General features: G+C 34.1%; 2 protein-coding genes across 4 annotated transcripts; both read left to right on the forward strand.

Annotated features, from left to right (window-relative positions):
* The first annotated feature begins 1,714 nt into the window (after window positions 1–1,714).
* LOC107218272 (holotricin-3-like) lies at window positions 1,715–2,901 on the forward strand. Of its 2 annotated transcripts, none has more exons than XM_046743078.1 (3): window positions 1,715–1,820; window positions 1,936–2,216; window positions 2,304–2,901. In XM_046743078.1, the coding sequence occupies exons 1-3, from the start codon at window positions 1,809–1,811 to the stop codon at window positions 2,482–2,484; spliced, it is 474 nt and encodes a 157-aa protein (XP_046599034.1). In that variant the 5' UTR covers window positions 1,715–1,808; the 3' UTR covers window positions 2,485–2,901. The 2 variants fall into 2 exon arrangements, with proteins under 2 accessions (XP_046599034.1, XP_015511584.1); XM_015656098.2 differs by having other exon boundaries at window positions 1,936–2,156.
* Window positions 2,902–12,884: 9,983 nt separating this feature from the next.
* On the forward strand, window positions 12,885–17,672 carry LOC107218275 (methyl-CpG-binding domain protein 3). Of its 2 annotated transcripts, XM_015656101.2 has the most exons (5): window positions 12,885–13,129; window positions 13,278–13,419; window positions 15,251–15,304; window positions 16,829–17,074; window positions 17,187–17,672. In XM_015656101.2, exons 1-5 carry the CDS (start codon window positions 12,999–13,001, stop codon window positions 17,283–17,285), a joined length of 672 nt encoding a protein of 223 aa, XP_015511587.1. In that variant the 5' UTR covers window positions 12,885–12,998; the 3' UTR covers window positions 17,286–17,672. The 2 variants fall into 2 exon arrangements, with proteins under 2 accessions (XP_015511587.1, XP_015511588.1); XM_015656102.2 differs by lacking the exon at window positions 15,251–15,304 and having other exon boundaries at window positions 12,888–13,129; window positions 17,187–17,670.
* Window positions 17,673–18,682: the final 1,010 nt, after the last annotated feature.

The following is an 18,682-nucleotide window of genomic DNA, read 5'->3' on the forward strand; positions in this document are numbered from 1 at the left end:
GACCTATACTGTAGAAATTGGATAATCAGTGCTCAGTTAGGGAGTTAGTCACTGTAAGCATAATGGAATGGTGGGCAACTGTTAATAACTATGCTGCAACAAAAATCAATTCTTCACGCCATCGAGCATAGATTCGCTATGCGCGAGCACATGGTCCTGCAATCATTTCGCCACCAGAAAGGATCAGCACTTTTATTGATTGTTTGATTAAATTTATAACAGATCGTGCTGTCATCTGTGACAAAGTATTTGTATCAAGTTTTTCAGCACTGTGAAGTATGATGCAACCGATGATGCAAGTTTGACGACAATTGCTAACCACGAAAAAGTAGTTTAGGATTCGAAAACCGGTCGAAATGTGAAGAATTTTTGAAATTGTTGACACTAATTGATATCTCAAGTTTGACGTTTCCTTTTTACTATTCGATAAAAATTTTGCAGTCACGGCACCAAACTCTTCTTCAACTAATTCACATATTAGCTAGAAATCCCCAGTTGCATGGCCATCGCTAAAATTACCTGCAATGTTCTGTAGGTAGCATTATCTAACGAGTAAAGTTAATTTCTTCTTTCTTTTAGTTCCTTTTCTATTTTTCCTTTTTTTTGTTCTGCAACAGATTTTTGCCAAAGTGTCGCACCAGCACGAGTCGCTTTCCTAAATAAAGCAACTCCCCAGCTTGCTGGTTGCATCTGGAGAAAGTTTCGTTGATTTCAGCTTCCTAGTCTACAGTATGTGTAGTCTAGATTCACTGCGTATACGGCAGGGCCCACGGCAGCCGCAATACTTCGTCTGAGCTGATATAAAAACACGTGTTACTATCCTGGGATTACGTGAATGATGGAATCAGCAGGTGAATACCTTAGCAAACCTGCGATGGCCGGATCGAAGTTTCAACAGAACCAGTTCGGCATTGCAAATGAGTGGAGTTCCAGATTTGCTTATTTCCTTTTTACTTGTTCATTTTTTACAAGCCTTTCAAATTTAATGCTTGTTTCAAATTAGATTTCTCAATATCATGTCGTGTTTAGATGAACTTTTTTTTCAGGATTGAACAGAAATGGAGCATTGATAAATATCGCAAACTTGAAATTGAATTCAATCCTAAACATTTCCGATCTAATCTTTTCTGCAATAATGTGGATTCTGTAAAGCATCCCCTTAAAAGTTCAATATATTTTTAAGGTGGCATCAACAAAAAAATTTGAGCATTTACGATAAAGATATATAATCAAGTATAGATAAATTTCTCCTAGTTATGCGCAAGAATCGATTTCCAAACAAAAAAACTAACACCAGACCAGTTAAACGACTGTCAATGTGCTGTGGTTCATAACTCACTCTTGACTGATCTGTACAGGTATATCCGTACACAAATGATATCCGTGAATGAAAATGGACGTATTACATCACTCGACTTGTTCGTGAAATGGCAAATTTAGAGAAACGCAATGAGGCCTGTAGAACGAAGTGAATTATAGTATTGATGCCCCCTCTGGTTTTCCATACTTTCTAGGTATTCAATTTAGTCTGATAGGTCCTCGTCTCACGGGATGTGAAGTTATGTATCTTAAGCAAATTTTTATGCCTATAAATGCCCTCAACACGCCCAACGTTACATACTTGGCATATCTGTAAATGGAAGCAGCCACTTAACAGTCAGGAGGTTGTTCGTGTGAGGTATGGTCACTTCAAGATCTAGAATTTACCATAATCTAGAAAAACAAGTTAGACCTAGGCGGTCTGGTATAAAAGAAGTGCTTGTGCTGCGAATGCTATCAGTTCAGCAGATCGTGTGATAACCCAAAGCATGAAGCTGTCGGTAAGACTTCTAACTCATGAAGCCGACTCATTTGGCAAAGTTTTTCGAAAGGGTTAACAAGTGACCCCCTGACGCCCCCCAGGCTAGCCAATAACAGTGTTTCAATGCGTTTTAGTTGATGTTACTGGGGCTGCTAGTCCTGGCTACGAATGCTCTAAGCCAGGAGTCAGCCTCTCCAACGAAAGTTGGCGATACCAACGAAATACCGGCAGGTGTCATAATCACCCAAGCACAGCCCATCCAGGAACCAGCACAGACGGAAGATAAGAAACTAAATAAGCGTAGCTATGGGTGGGGACCCTGGGATTGGCCCGGATATAGTCACGGATGGCCCTGGTACGTATCCTCCTTTCTTCAGAACATCTTTAAAACGCTGATCAACACTTTTGCTATAGCGTAAGGCCTTGAAATGCACAAATTAAGATCCTAAAACCGTTTAATATCTCAAAGTGATTCTTCGAAACAAAAACGAATATTTCCTAGGCCCGGATGGAGTCACGGCTGGGGTCACGGAGGATGGAGTGGCCACGGAGGTCACGGAGGTCACGGAGGTCACGGAGGGTATGGTGGTCACGGAGGTGGTTGGCACGGGGGTTGGTACGGTGGTCACGGTTGGCCGTGGTGGTATGGCGGGCATGGCGGTGGCTGGCACGGGAAATGGTAGACTATTTGTTCTTTTCATCTTCCACACGGTGGCCAATAAGGCGGAGCGGACGATGCCCCCGACGAAGGTCGCTGACAATGAGCTCGTGAATTTGAGGTCACTCTCTCACCCCGAGAAAGTGCGATTCAATGCGTCCCGTTAAACGCGGAGAATAGTTATCACCGTAACATCGACGCGAGCCATTTCCTGGTACACTCAACTATTCATCTCCACGATCCAGCTACTGTACATTTATCATTTTACATCAATACTTGCGGCAATTTTCAATCATCGTCACTTACAATTAGTTTTTATTTTTGTATTATGATTATTATCATTATTCGTTGTTTATCTTCGCATTTTCATGCTCGGTGTTAGATTCGTTGTTTTTAACTAACTGTATACTTGTATCTACTCGGACAATAAACTAAGCGAATAACAGCCGAATGGTATCAGCCTTTCTTTTTTCGTTCACGTACCTTAACTCTTTTCTCCATATAAGCTGACAGAAGTTCTTCGCATATCGTCAAATTCCTATCCGTATCCTGTGAAAGTATACGACATCGCAAATTACAAAAAGCGGAAACGGCGGGTATAAAAACTATATTCGAAATTACCTTCAAAACGTTTGTCAGGTCTCTTATTTTTTTCAATTTGTCGCACTGATCCGTCATTGCAAGTTGCGACTAGTCTCAAAGGACTTGGAAAGTGTAATAGCGCACTGGCTACGAATCTATATGGTGGATAATATATACGGTTATATTGTTGCTTAGGAACAGGATGAAAACACAAGGAAACCAAGAAACTCTACTCAGTTATTCAAAAATCAATGGGCAATATAGCATACGGAATCATGTTTTCGGTGATTGAGAGTCAGGCGACATGATTTAAACTCACGATATCGACGACGCGTTTCTACATATTTTGACTTGTCAGGTTTGTGATGAACTTCGTCGATTTATTTGACTTACGTACCGGTGTAGAGCGAGACAATACCTAGTGAAAAGTCGAACGAAGTGTTTCGAGATTTGGTTCATCCTTTCGCTGCTCTGATAACTCGGAGCATCCGGCAGCTGTGAAGGAAGGAATATCGATCCGAAACAAATAACCGACCGTCGGCAGTCCGGAAACGAATGTTCGATCTGGACTCTGTCGATTCGGCGAATTCAAACGGTAACAAAAGCAGGAAATTCTACAATTAGAAATTGTACTCCGATGTAGTCCGATGATTTGGAACGGTATGTCTTGGTCAGAGTTTAGCCTAATGTTTTAGGTAAATCTCTAAAATTTATTTATGTAGCTGGCGAATTTATATTCGATGTAGATCGAAGACGGTTTACCTTTAGTATTCACTAATTCTAAAATAAACTAGGGTAACAATGCTCTTACTATGGTAATGTAGGGAACTCGAACGAATCTGTAGGTTAGAGCTAAATTTCGTAAAGATATGCTGCGTGCTGCAATATCGTAAAATCTGTAACGAACACTGTTGACAATTGAGTCTGCAATGAAATTACTAGTGAAATGTCACTGTTTTGATCAAAAAAGGAGTGTGTCTTTGTTGCATTCAAAGAATTTAGGAAGGTGTTTAAGCATTCTGATACCTCGACGTGGAATGTAACTTGTAAATGCACGTATACTGTTATACGAAATTCTTGCTTCATGTAATTCTTAATGACATTTACAGATAATTTACAGATATAGAAAATTGCATGTATGCAAGTCATCAATGACTTCAGATGAATATTTTAGACAATTTATCTATTTATTTCTCATCCACTCCGTGCCTGTATTTGATTACTTCGCAGTAATTGAACATTTCTATATTCACCTACGTCAAGAGCACATAAACTTTGTCAAACGTTCTGAAAATCTTTTGGAGGCGTGTGTAGCCCGAGTGCTTGTTCTGACGTATTTTAAGGTTGAAATTTCGGAAATTATAGACATTAATCGTGTTCTATTTCAATTTACCGCAACCACTGCGCCACAAATAATCAAGGGGGAATTGCCTCAACGAATAATGAATTATTTATTATAGGAACAACTTACTTGTTTAGTTTGGATAACGCGTAACCGAGAAAAATACAAGAAAACATCACTGTAAATTTTTGAATTAGGGAATTTCTGCCTAATCGTTGGTCTCGATATACTAACGTTACCGGGCTAACATTTTGGACGGTGGAATCTAACGGTTTTGGCTCCAAATTTCTTTACGATATAGCCACACGTTCGGTCAATAAGACATTTTTATCCGTAGGGTAAGCCCAGAATAAACAAATGAAAGATCGTGTATAAAGATTTTAGATGGTAATTCAAGGTTACAGTAGTGCGACGATTTCTATTGGAAATAGCAGAAGAGACGGAGAGGGAGAGAGAGAGAGACGAGTTTGGGTCGAAATAGTTAGTAGATCTACGTAGCTCGAGAAAATAAGACGTGTGACAATGGTGATTTGCAGCGAAACCCTGGCCAGGTAGAAATTTTAACTAAATATAGAACTGAGAACAAAAAGACCTCAACCACAATCTTTTTTATTCATTATTGACATCGTCCATCGTCTTCTGTACACATCTGTATGTCAGCCGAAAACCACCTCGCTCGTCTCAGTTTTATTTTACGGATAATTTTCTCCTTACTCATCGTTTTCTTCTTTTTATTTATACATGTGTGTGTTATTTGTTATTTATTATTAGTATTTGTTTTTTTTTTTTTAAACTATCAGGCTAAGTTTGTTAGACCTGCGACGAGTAGTGTCCCTTTTATCCTGTAAACATAAAATAGTTAAGCTAAGAAAGTGTGGAGAAATAAAAAAGCCAAAAATATACATTCCAAAAATTATATAAAGAACTCATTTTCTCTTGGTGTCTGATTCGATGTGTTTGTGTCTTTTTCTTATTTTAGTGCATAAATCGCAGAAAAAATAAAATCCTTACAGTAGTTGTTGAGGAGAAAAATAGCTTGTTATGTACTGACTGTTCTTTTTGCAATCTTATGTTTCATCACATAAATAGATGTATTCAATCAGGTACTTAAAAGCTTGGATTCTCTGCAGTTTTATCGGTCGATGATCGAATTTCGTCAAAGACCTTGATCAGCTGTTGCTGATATCAGTTGGAAGAAAATTTTCGTAAATACTATGGGAAAAGAATAAAACATTGTTATTTATAGGGATTGAAAACAGAACCGCAGCAGAGGTCCGCACAGATAATACATAAAGTTATAAATTGCATTCTAACTCTATTATTTCTAAACAACATGGCACTACTTTACGTGAATGAACATCTTTTACAATCGAACACAACCTATCAAATTTCCGTCTGTAAAAACTTTACGTGAATTACATACATTTTTTACGTATTCTACGTATATAAGTTACGTCTCCAGTTTCTTACGTAATGTATTATACGTTAGCAGCATGGCATTTGCGCAACGCAGGCGTGTAGTCATTGTCAGAATCTTACTTCCGTTAGGGTTCCCAACTTAGGGATTTCCCCCCCCCCCCAATTTAGGGGGTAAATAAGTGGGATGAGATTTTTTTAGGGGCTTTATATTTTTAGGGGGTATATTTAGGGATTTTTTGACTTCGTATATATATATATATATATATATATTTTTTTTTATTGAGAAAAATAAAGATGTAAAAGTATAGGCCCTGGGACAATAGAAACTTAAAGCTAATCATATTTATTTGTTGACCTAGCGACTTAGCGACATCTAGTACAAATATATTACAACTACTTTGCGGTGACTGGTGGTTATTTTTCCTATGCTTACTGGAAATACATACGTTGATTTTTGTTTACTTCTTTAATTCAATTTTGTTATTGTACTGCTGTGTCGACAAGCAATTTGTTAATGATGCCTAAAGAAACTAAAATTAAAAAGAAGTACAGTCAGAAGTACACGAAGATTTGGGAAATAGATCCAGATTTAAAAGGTAAAGAAATTTCATTGCACTTTTGTAATTTATAAGTGATCAAGATAGGCAATGTTAAATTCAATATTTATGATCTTATACCATAGAATCATCGGCGTCATCGAATTATAGCAGTACCCGTTCTTCAATAAAATTCAAAAGAGGTATTTTTTATTTTATTTAGGTACATAACCGACAATCAATGTTATGACTACGCACGTTTTTTGGAATGGATTGGTCGGGCAGTACGGGATGTTTGTGATGTCTTATTTTTTTAGGTTTTTTAAAGATTGTTTGGAGTCTGGTGTGGACATATATACAATATACATACACATATACATATGCATATATATATATTCATATACAAATACATATACTATAAAATATTTATAAAAAATTATGTGTTATTGTTATTGTCATGATTGAATGTTTTCCTATTTGTTGTGATTTACTATACTTATATCTGTATAGGTACTGAAGTCATGTATCGTTATTTACAATTTATGTTTTTATTACAGGTTGGCTTGCACCTGATGTTACGAATGACACATTGGTGACTTGTAAATATTGCCGTGTAGTGTAAAATCCCATAAGAAAGATTTGCGCTGTCATGCTAAAACTGAAAAACATAAAAAAGCCACAGTCTGGGAAAACTCAGCAAAGGCATGTAAATCTATATCTCAAATATATAAGCCAGCCTTGTCAGAAAATAAAAAAAATCGCCGAGTTGAAAATAACTGCCTTTATCGCCGAGCACTGTTCGTTGTTAACGGTAGATCATTTAATTAATATACTTCCTCAGTTGGATCCTTCATCGGATGCTCTAACAAGCTTTAAACTTCATCGTACTGAGTGTTCGATGTTAATAAAAAATGTGCTTGGTCCATCAATGCTTGAAGCTTTAGTTGACGAGATAGGAGATTTTCCGTATTCGATTATTATCGATGAAAGCACTGATCTTTCGACACAAAAAGTGTTATGGTGCTCTTTTTTTCACACAAGACATGGCAAGTTGTCACAACTTTCTATAAAATAATAAAGATAGTAGAAGAATGTGACGCAAAAAGTGTACATGAAGCAATTATAAATTAACTCAAAAAGGATGGCTTAAAAATTGAAAATATCATCGGAATCGACGTTGATTGAGCAAACGCTACGGTACGTAAACATAATTCGGTGACTGCTATATTAAAAAGGGAACTGCCTGATTTAATTATTGTCAAACGTGTTAGCCACTTTTTGTATTTATGTGCGAACCAAGCGGCTAAACTATTACCACGCCAATTAGAATTTCTTGTGAGAGAAACCCATAATTTGTTTTCACACAGCCCTAAACGTTTGGACCACTACAAAACATTATTCGAAAAATAATTAAAGCTGCTTTTTTCAATTGCTAAATCTAATGACTATATAATGTTACATGGTAGAACAGCTTTATGATATCATGCGGAGGCTTCCTTTTAAAGTTTATTTGATTTTTCTAAAAAAATGAATTAAAAAATGGTACTCAATTAAATTTACTTTTTGAAAGTGACAACCTTGAGCCTACCAAATTATTTGAGGATTTGTTATTGTTATACAAAAACTTGCTAAGACGACTTGTTGTACCTTCACAATTGGAAAAATTGGTGGACTGTGAATTGGTAGAATTTAATTTCCGCGAGCATCTGATGCATACAGCATCAATGCATTTCGGTTTTGATTTTCAAAATATATCACAAGAACTTGAGGAAAATGATTTGTTCGATGTCAGAGAAAGATGCAAGAATTTTTTATGTGTCTGGCCGAGCAGATCCAAAAAAGGCTTCCGGATAATTTATCAATGTTAAAAATACTTGCTGATTTGCACTCAAAGGTTGCTACATCTCAGGTCAACCACGATATAACACCAATATTGAATCACATTCAGCGAACTCATATTTATGTCAACAAAAATGACATCGAGTCTAAGTGGAACCAATTGAGTAACAAAACATGGTCGAATACTTTTACTTCAGCTGATTTTTATTTTAAAGTTTATAATGATTGTGACACAGCTGGCTGTAAACGTTTTGAAAATGTCTCAAAATGCGGACTAGCAATTGTCATGATTCCAATTTCAAACGCAAGTATCGAACGCGCATTATCTTTATCTATAAAATCGTCGAAAATAAGTTGCGGAATAGACTATCTATTGAAATGTTACAAAGTGTGATGATGGGCCGATTCACCTTAAATCGAGATGGTGGATCTTGCGCAACATTTAATCCATCCGCTAAAATGTTAAGTTTATTCAATGTCAACATATATGATTTCAAAAAATCTGAATCTTCAGAAGAAAACGAAATTATATTTGAAGGATTAAATGATTTATGAATAAAGAATATTAAAAAATATTACAGCATATTACTTATTATTTATTAAATATTATTAATTTATTATTTATTATTTTATACAGAATATTATTTTTTCCGGAGGGTTTCTAAGTAATGCGGCGATATTGGAAGTTTTTCACTTCAGCTTTAGGGATGAATATTTCTGAGAGTTGGTAACACTGACTTCCGTAGACTTATTATGGACAGAGCCATCCCTTGCCGAAAGAATAGTGAATAGTCTAGTCGATAAGCTCAAAATGGTCTAAAATAGAGATACTGCTCTTAAAATTATGTGCGATAGCTCATTGGATTCGGAATGACGCCTAGACAAATGTACTAAAAAATTTTGTCAGCACATAAAAAATTGCAAAAGTTATAAACAATTAAAGATGAAAAAAAAAGGCATTTCGTTTTTCGCCAATATCTCATAGACTGTTCATATTTCTGAAATTTAAAAAAAATATTCTTAAAGAGGAGGAAATTTCCAATAGAAAACTCCTAGCTCCCGGAACTCTATCTCCATTATTTATAATTTTAATTCAACGCTGAAAATGGGTCTCCGCGCTTCGTTTTTAGGTCGCGCGCGCGGCGTCAAAAGCGAGTACGACACGTTGATTAATCTTTTTAAGGTATTGAATATTTTTTAAAAATTTGAAAAAATTATGGTGTATTTTGAACACTTCAAAAAATTTATCCCCGTTGGAAATTTTACTTAAAGTTAATTTTTCAACAAGTTGAACGATTGTTAAGTAACAAAATTTTCTCCAACTTCCGTCTTCATTGTAAATGAAAAAAAATGTTTAAATAACTGTCGCAAAAATATTTCGCTTCGTGGAGCCTTTCTTATATACATACTCAACAATATCACGCCATAAAAGTTGAAGAAATATTCATACTTTGTTTATAATAATTTTTATACTCGAACAAAAAATGAAAAATCCAAGTAATACTGTTGAAAAATTTTTTTTTTTCTCAATCATGATATTATCGTTTTTTTATTAATACAAGATATCAATTGATTTGCAAAAAAATTTTTTTCCGCAATTTGTTCATAAATTTTTTACAAACAAATTGATTATTTGAATATTTTTTCAACATTTTTTTTCACAACTTTACCATATTAAAAATATTATGATTTAAAAAAAAATTTTTTCCTAACAACAATTTTTACTTGTTTATAATCGTTTTTTTATATTTCTATTGTTTAAATAATTAGTTAAGAAATTATTTTTTATCTAAAAATCATAATTAACAGTCCTCTATAAAGTAACAAAAAAAAAAATTTTTTCTATCAACAATTCCATTGTTTATTAACTTATCAATTTGTTGTAAATAAATTTTTAACTCCGTTGTATTTTTTTCTCAAACTTCTAAAAATTAAAAAAACAACCATATATGTATAACAAAGTATAGAAAAAAAATTTTTTCAATTTTTTATTGTAATTTTAAAAAACACGTGCTACAAAAGTTGCAGCGGCTGCTTCATTTGTCTACTGAAAAACTAATATAACTTTTAAACTATTACAGATACGAAAATGAACATTTAAGTCGATTTTATAAAGAATTAAACGATCTTTTAAATTAGTTATTAAAAAAATTTGTAGTTATTGTTAATCTGTTGTTATGCGCATTTGTTTCTAAAAACTGATGTTTTTTTCGATGTTTTTGGAACTTTTATGACTTCTAACTTTTAAAATAATGCAGATACGGTTATAGACCTTCAAGGAAATTCTGTTAAGTAATAAAATATATTAACGTTGCAGTTGTTTATTTATAAATAATGTCATTTTTCAATGAATTTATGCCGTTTTTCTCTAACCTTTATGGTTCTCTCTCTTCACAGTTATTATTTTGCCTGTAATATTCATCATTTATTTTGAGTTCTGTACTTTACAATGAGCAGCTGCTTCTTTCAGAGGCCAAGTCTTTCGACCGACCCTTGATCCTGATCCCTTCTGTTACCTGCTTTCTTTACTGATTTTTAATCGAAATCACAGGTTTATTCAACAATACAATTTTCTCCTCACATTATTTGTAAAAATTTTTGCATGTTTTTAAAGAATAGATTGTAATCAACATTAATTTTTTATCAAATAAAAAAAAATTCAGAGAAAAACGGCATAAATTCATTGAAAAATGACATTATTTTGTAAATAAACAACTGCAACGTTAATATATTTTATTACTTAACAGAATTTCCTTGAAGGTCTATAACCGTATCTGCATTATTTTAAAAGTTAGAAGTCATAAAAGTTCCAAAAACATCGAAAAAAACATCAGTTTTTAGAAACAAATGCGCATAACAACAGATTAACAATAACTACAAATTTTTTTAACAACTAATTTAAAAGATCGTTTAATTCTTTATAAAATCGACTCACATGTTCATTTTCGTATCTGTAATAGTTTAAAAGTTGTATTAGTTTTTCAGTAGACAAATGAAGCAGCCGCTGCAACTTTTGTAGCACGTGTTTTTTTAAAATTACAATAAAAAACTGACAAAATTTTTTTTCTATACTTTGTTATATGTGGTTGTTTTTTTAATTTTTAGAAGTTTGAGAAAAAAATACAACAGAGTTAAAAATTTATTTACAACAAATTGATAAGTTAATAAACAATGGAATTGTTGATAGAAAAATTTTTTTTTTTTGTTACTTTATAGAGGACTGTCAATTATGATTTTTAGATAAAAAATAATTTCTTAACTAATTATTTAAACAATAGAAATATAAAAAAACGATTATAAACAAGTAAAAATCGTTGTTAGGAAAAAATTTTTTTTTAAATCATAATATTTTTAATATGGTAAAGTTGTGAAAAAAAATTTTGAAAAAATATTCAAATAATCAATTTGTTTGTAAAAAATTTATGAACAAATTGCGGAAAAAAATTTTTTTGCAAATCAATTGATATCTTGTATTAATAAAAAAACGATAATATCATGATTGAGAAAAAAAAAAAATTTTTCAACAGTATTACTTGGATTTTTCATTTTTTGTTCGAGTATAAAAATTATTATAAACAAAGTATGAATATTTCTTCAACTTTTATGGCGTGATATTGTTGAGTATGTATATAAGAAAGGCTCCACGAAGCGAAATATTTTTGCGACAGTTATTTAAACATTTTTTTTCATTTACAATGAAGACGGAAGTTGGAGAAAATTTTGTTACTTAACAATCGTTCAACTTGTTGAAAAATTAACTTTAAGTAAAATTTCCAACGGGGATAAATTTTTTGAAGTGTTCAAAATACACCATAATTTTTTCAAATTTTTAAAAAATATTCAATACCTTAAAAAGATTAATCAACGTGTCGTACTCGCTTTTGACGCCGCGCGCGCGACCTAAAAACGAAGCGCGGAGACCCATTTTCAGCGTTGAATTAAAATTATAAATAATGGAGATAGAGTTCCGGGAGCTAGGAGTTTTCTATTGGAAATTTCCTCCTCTTTAAGAATATTTTTTTTAAATTTCAGAAATATGAACAGTCTATGAGATATTGGCGAAAAACGAAATGCCTTTTTTTTTCATCTTTAATTGTTTATAACTTTTGCAATTTTTTATGTGCTGACAAAATTTTTTAGTACATTTGTCTAGGCGTCATTCCGAATCCAATGAGCTATCGCACATAATTTTAAGAGCAGTATCTCTATTTTAGACCATTTTGAGCTTATCGACTAGACTAGAAAAACGGAAGGGAAATCGACTTCAGTTTTTATTTCTATTTTGCTCGTATTCGATTTTGGATTCGATTATCAACTTAGATTTATGAAAGAAGAAAGTCAGGTTATACTGTTATTTTTTCCGTCCTTCCAAGTTCACCATCTTTGCTCAGATTACTACGTTGTTTGCGATTTTTTATGCAGGTACTAGACCTTTTCGTTGAATTTTACAACCAAAAACCTCCACAAACGCCAATCGCGCAACTTTGCCGCATAACACGTAGTCATTGAACTCTAGTCCATATAGAGTTCAGTCCGTATAGTTAATGTAGTACACTTTCTTGCCACCAGGTGCTGATTTTCGAGGCGATCGGCACCTCGCGGTAGTCGAAATTTCCACGTGGATCCGGTCGAAACGGTATTCCTCCTCGTAAGCGCATTGAAATTATTGGACGGTGCTGCCGCGTCGGCGCGAGCGGTTGGCGAGCGAAGTTCGCGGCCGCATCTGTAAATTGAAATGGTGGCCGAGTGTTGACGCGGGTGCAACGCGACGAGGGACTCAGCAACACACTACGTTAAAAAGATATCGAAGTGACTGACAAGATGAATATGTCAGTAGAGAAAAAAAAATACCCGTCGGCACTGCCAACGAATTGGCCGATCAGAGACGAACAATCGAGGAAAGCTGCGAGTCAATTATCCTCAACGGGCAAAGTTGACGTTTACTACTACAGGTAAGAACAAACCGACCCCCCCCCCCCTATTTTCTGAGTATTGTTTCCGATTGGATGATATCAAAACTAGGCTATTTTATCTGGTTCCTTGAGATTTTTGTTTTCGACTTACTTCACGTGAGGTAACGCTGTTATTTTTCGATTACAGTCGTGGCGTGAGGAACGACGCGTCCCTTGTACCTCCGATCAGGCAAACTGCGTCGATTTTCAAACAGCCAGTAACTATATACAAAACACAGGAGGGAAAAGTGAAAGACGTCAAACATGGTAATCAAGACAAACCAAAACAGGTACGCAAATTCAAGACTCATTTTGTTAATATGATACAAAGTGGGTACCGGGACACTGTATTGTTGTTGCCGAATATTTTTAATTTTCACTTGAGGATGTAGTAGGTGTAGTTGTCATGAAAGAGAATTGCGAAATGAAGGTTAAAAAGGTGTACCTGGTATTGATCGAGTTCAATTCCATTTAAACAATATCCTCCTGAAAGAAAAAAGTTTGCCACAAGATCGTCAACTTGGTGTAAAACAACCCGGTGATCCGCATCTTAAGAGACGTGTCACACTTTTGTAGAATATATTCGAATTCCACAAGTGTATTTGTCCTCCAATTCTAAATCGTCATTGACTTTGTGAATGAATTTTCCACAAATCATTTTAAATATATTTGTTAATCAATCTCTCCAGTTCACAAAGAAAAATGTCTGTAACGTCATACATTCAAAATAATCCATAAAAAGAGAATTTACCTATGAATGAAAGAGAATTGTACTTCTAATTAGTAATTGTACAATCTTTGTGCTCTCGGTATTTGAATAGTAGCAGAATATAGAATTTGTGAATTGTACTTTTGTACAATGTGAATTTCGAGAATATTATTTTATTCAAATTCAGCTCTAATTGCAGCTTCTAAACAGTTTTATCGTCATTCCTTTGTGTTAACCCTTTTGCATCCAAAACAAAAAAATATTTTTCCCCACTTTTTGGTACCACCTCGGGTGTAGCAGCTGAGCAAAGTTACCCCTCAAATTTCTCAAATAATTAATGGCTCGATGTATGAAAATGTGATATATTAAGAAAACTATTTTCATTGAAATTTCACTCGGTTGGACTTACATTATATATATATAATTCGTTCAACATTTGATAACCAGTCATGTTAACTATGAAAATAAACTTACTACACGAATATTATAAAACTTGAATGCATTCGTCTCTTATTTTTTTGTCAGTCAAGTTAATAATTCGCAAAAAATTGCGGCTGTGAAAAATAATTGAAGTAGGTAATTGAAACAGATGCAGTTTGGTTGCACATATTAATGGTACAATGTATTGAACAATTAGTGAATACAACTACTCTTTTCAAGGCACTTTAGTTTGTTAATATATAGCACGATCATTTTAATCACGTCGCGCCGAACATTTGTCCTGGAATCTAATAAATGTTTTTTTTTAATGAAACATAGTCCTTGTAACAAAATCCTTCTCTTGGTGAGTGCAAAGTGAACTGCATCGTTCATTCATGTAACACACATATTTATACTGATACGTGTAACAATGGATTTTAGCCGATATAAAAGAAACTTTTTGTTCGTTTTTAGACCGATTAATCCGATATAATAAAAAAGAACCTATGCAAGATTTTCTTTTTTCACCTAACTCTTTGAATAAACCAAAACTACATATTAAGAACATAATAGCGATTACGTAGCTGTTATGAACAAACACCAAAACTAAATTTGGAAATGAAAATACGTTTGGTTTTTCGCGTGATACTCGATGTTTTATACATACGTAAATAACTGACTATCTTTTCGTACAATTTATTGATGATTGTGATTGTTCAGATAGCTGAATCAATGTAAGACCGTTCGAAGTAAGCGTACAAATAATTTACAAACGGCGACAATAGTCCAACGTCAGTTTTACGTACTACATGCATAATTGAACTACCTCGTGAGTTTTTTGTAATGATTGTAGGCAAACATCAGCATTATTTTTACACGCGTTAGAATGTGTGTGGATGCATCGACCTATATGTGTAGTATTCATTATAGAATATAGTTTAAATCTTGATATGTATGATACCAACCATCGTATGTAACATTCATTCGTTTAGGAAGGGGCCGAAAAGTCTGAAGGCAAACATGGCTCTCAAGACAAACCTAAGCAGGTAATTCACTTGGCACGAATCATCATCATGACGTTAATAAATTAAAATGACGTACAAATTTATTACAATGTATTCTGTTTGTTGCAAGATATCTGGGCGAGATGTTCGATAGGAAGTTCAAACAAAATTTAACATAGGGTAAATCCGCTTGTATTTATGTAAGCCAAGGTACATTTTACCGACCGACATTTGTCAATTTTTTACGAATTTCTCACTCTCTCCATCAGTTACCACGAAACAAATATGGATCGGTAAAATGTACACCGAATTTTATAATTGCAGGCGGATTTATCCTTCTCATACTAAAATGCCCATGGAACATCTCACCGAAATAATTTGATATGTATATCATATACATATATACGGGATTTTCGTGCTCAACTAGACCAGTTTTCTCCTTGTTTACATTTTTTACAATTTGTCAGATTTGCATATTACTAAAAATAATCCTGGAACTTTTTCATCAAATTTCTAAACTTGACCGTTCTGATTTTTTTTTCGTAAATTGTTATACCATATGAAAATCAAATATATCGCATGAAAATAGTGTACACATATACAAAAAGAACGCTATTTCAAAGGGTTTTTCAACGGGATTCTGGCCGCAAAAACCGAACTGAACTGTTGGTAAAAAAATTTTCAGAACAATTAATTCACGTTGATATTTGAGTTCTCAAAATGTTTGATGTATTACCCCGAATTTTTGATGAAATAGATAGAGCTCACAGACAAATTACAAAATGTTCAACTTTGATAATTTTGGAATAATAGAGTGAACGCTAATCCGGTGAAAGAACATTTCTTAAACAATTCTCCATGAAAACAATGGAACTAGTATTGTGGCTGATTTTCCAGTGTAGAACATCACCATTAATTAGAATTTTTTTCGTACTCCATTTTACTTTTCATCCAATATTGCAGTTTTCCAGGTCTATGCATATACTATTTAGGAAAAAATGTATCTGCGAAATAATTGAGTTTGATCAACTAGAGGAGGCTTTCGTCATTACGACATAATGAAATTTAGCAGCTTATAAACAAAAATTGCTAGATAATTCACCGAAAAAATTTGCCTAGTCGAGAAAGAAAATCCCGTACAAAATTTCCCTTCGTTTAGTTATACTGTATCTATCGTTCGTAATTGAAGTATCGGACGAACGTTAAGGCATGCTTGTTCATAAACATAGTAAAACGGTATATGTATAGTTTTCATAATTTCATAACGCTATTCATATAATATGCCGAATAGACTTACAATTAGGAGTGGTAATCTGTGTATAAAATATTTCATAAGTACAGAAATAGACAAATTAAAAATTGTATAAGATTGGAAGTAAAAAAAAAAAAAAAAGAACTTTCGGTCATTCTAAACTGTAATGCGCTATAACTTATCAGCTAACGTTGCGGACTTTGGTGTACATATAATGTAATATTTACGGCATCGATTTATTTTATTTTATGCATCGAGCGTGAAATGCCGTTCACGTTAATCCGGGTATACATAATAAATCCTTAACGTTACAGCTCTTCTGGGAGAAGCGGCTCGAAGGTTTGCGGGCCTGCGACCCGGATGGTTACGAGTTCGATGGGATGGACTTACCAAAGACTCTGAAGCCGGTCGGCCCCTACGTAACCGAGGAGACTTTACTTCAAAGTGTTGCCACAGCCCTCCACGTGTCTTCCCAACCCGTAACAGGCCAAACTGGCTCGAAAACCGCTTTAGAAAAAAATCCTGGTGTTTTTCTCAACCCGGAACAGCCCCTCGTTCAGGTATTCCTTGTTTTTGATACCTGCCTCAATTTACGAATCTCGATTTCGAGTAATAATAACACTAGTGGTGGTATTTATGGCTTGGTAATTGGGATATGTATTTTTTTTTTAGGCAGTAGCCATTGCCGACGATGACATCAAACGACAAGAAGATCGCGTTACTGTAGCGAGGAAAAAGCTACAGGATGCTCTCAGGGGCATAGCTACTTGAACGGCTATAACGTAGCACATTGGGGGATACTGCAAACTGATTATTTATAAGACAACTGTGAAATATTTTTCGTCCGTCTTTCGTTTTTTCTCTACTTTCTTATTATTATAAATAATTAATAAATAATAAAATAATAAAAATAATAAATAATTATTAATAAATATATTTAAACATCATATAAAATTGGAACGCTTATACATGTCCCGACCTTCCTTGAAATCAAGGACTGGAAAACGATTTCGAAAAAATTCTATCTTCGTTACAGTTATCTAGTTTCGTTATTAAAGTGGGTATGTTCGATTTTTTCTTCTTTCTTCCAAGTGTCTTCATAATTGTTTTCGTTGTTTACTGGACTTGAGGAAAAAAGAAAACACAAATTAATATATTAAAAAAATAAAATAAAAGTGCAATTTAAATCACTCGATACATATTTTATTCACAAATCTAGTCTTATCAGTGTTTACGCACAGCAGAAAATAGTTTTATAATTAAGTTTCGCCGAAGAAAGCAAACGAACAGATAATTATTCACCACTCCTAATCACCGTTATTATATTTCATTTTGCAGCAAACATCTTAAAATGTTTCTCGGAAAATGAGGGTTAAGTTAAAACTGGTTCTCACCTCGACTACAATACACTAAAGTGTTCCCATACCCGTACACCCGTAATTTGGCGAAATTCTGAAGCGGCCGGGGAGAAGGAAGCTGGCGTTTATCGAAAATTGTTCCAAAAGGACAGACCTAAGGTATACACAACGGCAAGAGGAACTAAAAGAGAATCAATAATAAAGAATCGAACAAACACATCATACCGTGCACGTCGTACAGGGTGATTCAATTTCAAAGGGACGAATAGAATGAGTTGAAATGGTTCGCTCGTGCACACATGTCCTTTGGAGTAAACAAACTATACTCAGAGAAATGTTTTTAAATATAGAAAAGTATGTTTTATAGAAAAAACATGCTTGCATTCAAATTTTTGCCGTCCAATACCGCAGGTAATGTGCGAATTTGGCTTAAGTTATAGAAAACATGTTCGTCAAACATATTACAGATAATTTGAAACACTGAGACTAAATCGATATGGCCATTGTCTACGACGTGCGATTCTATCTTGCCTGTACCGTTATGCTCGGGAATTGGTAGTTATTCAGCGCTCGTGCACTCCTAATTACATTACAGTAGAAACAATTTGATGGTCATTTTACTTTCAACGTGATCCGAAGAACTCAACGTAATTTAAAATCCTCGTCGTCCACGCGCCATGTCTCGTGTTGAAAATGTGGTTTTTATCCTATGATTTATAGATACACTTTTTGAGAATCCAATTTGCCGATTCAGCATAGCGGATTCTTTTACTATCTTGTGAAATTTTGAATTTATCAAAATTGCATGCA

Source organism: Neodiprion lecontei, chromosome 6, assembly GCF_021901455.1.
Source record: "Neodiprion lecontei isolate iyNeoLeco1 chromosome 6, iyNeoLeco1.1, whole genome shotgun sequence".
Lineage (NCBI taxonomy): Eukaryota > Metazoa > Arthropoda > Insecta > Hymenoptera > Diprionidae > Neodiprion > Neodiprion lecontei.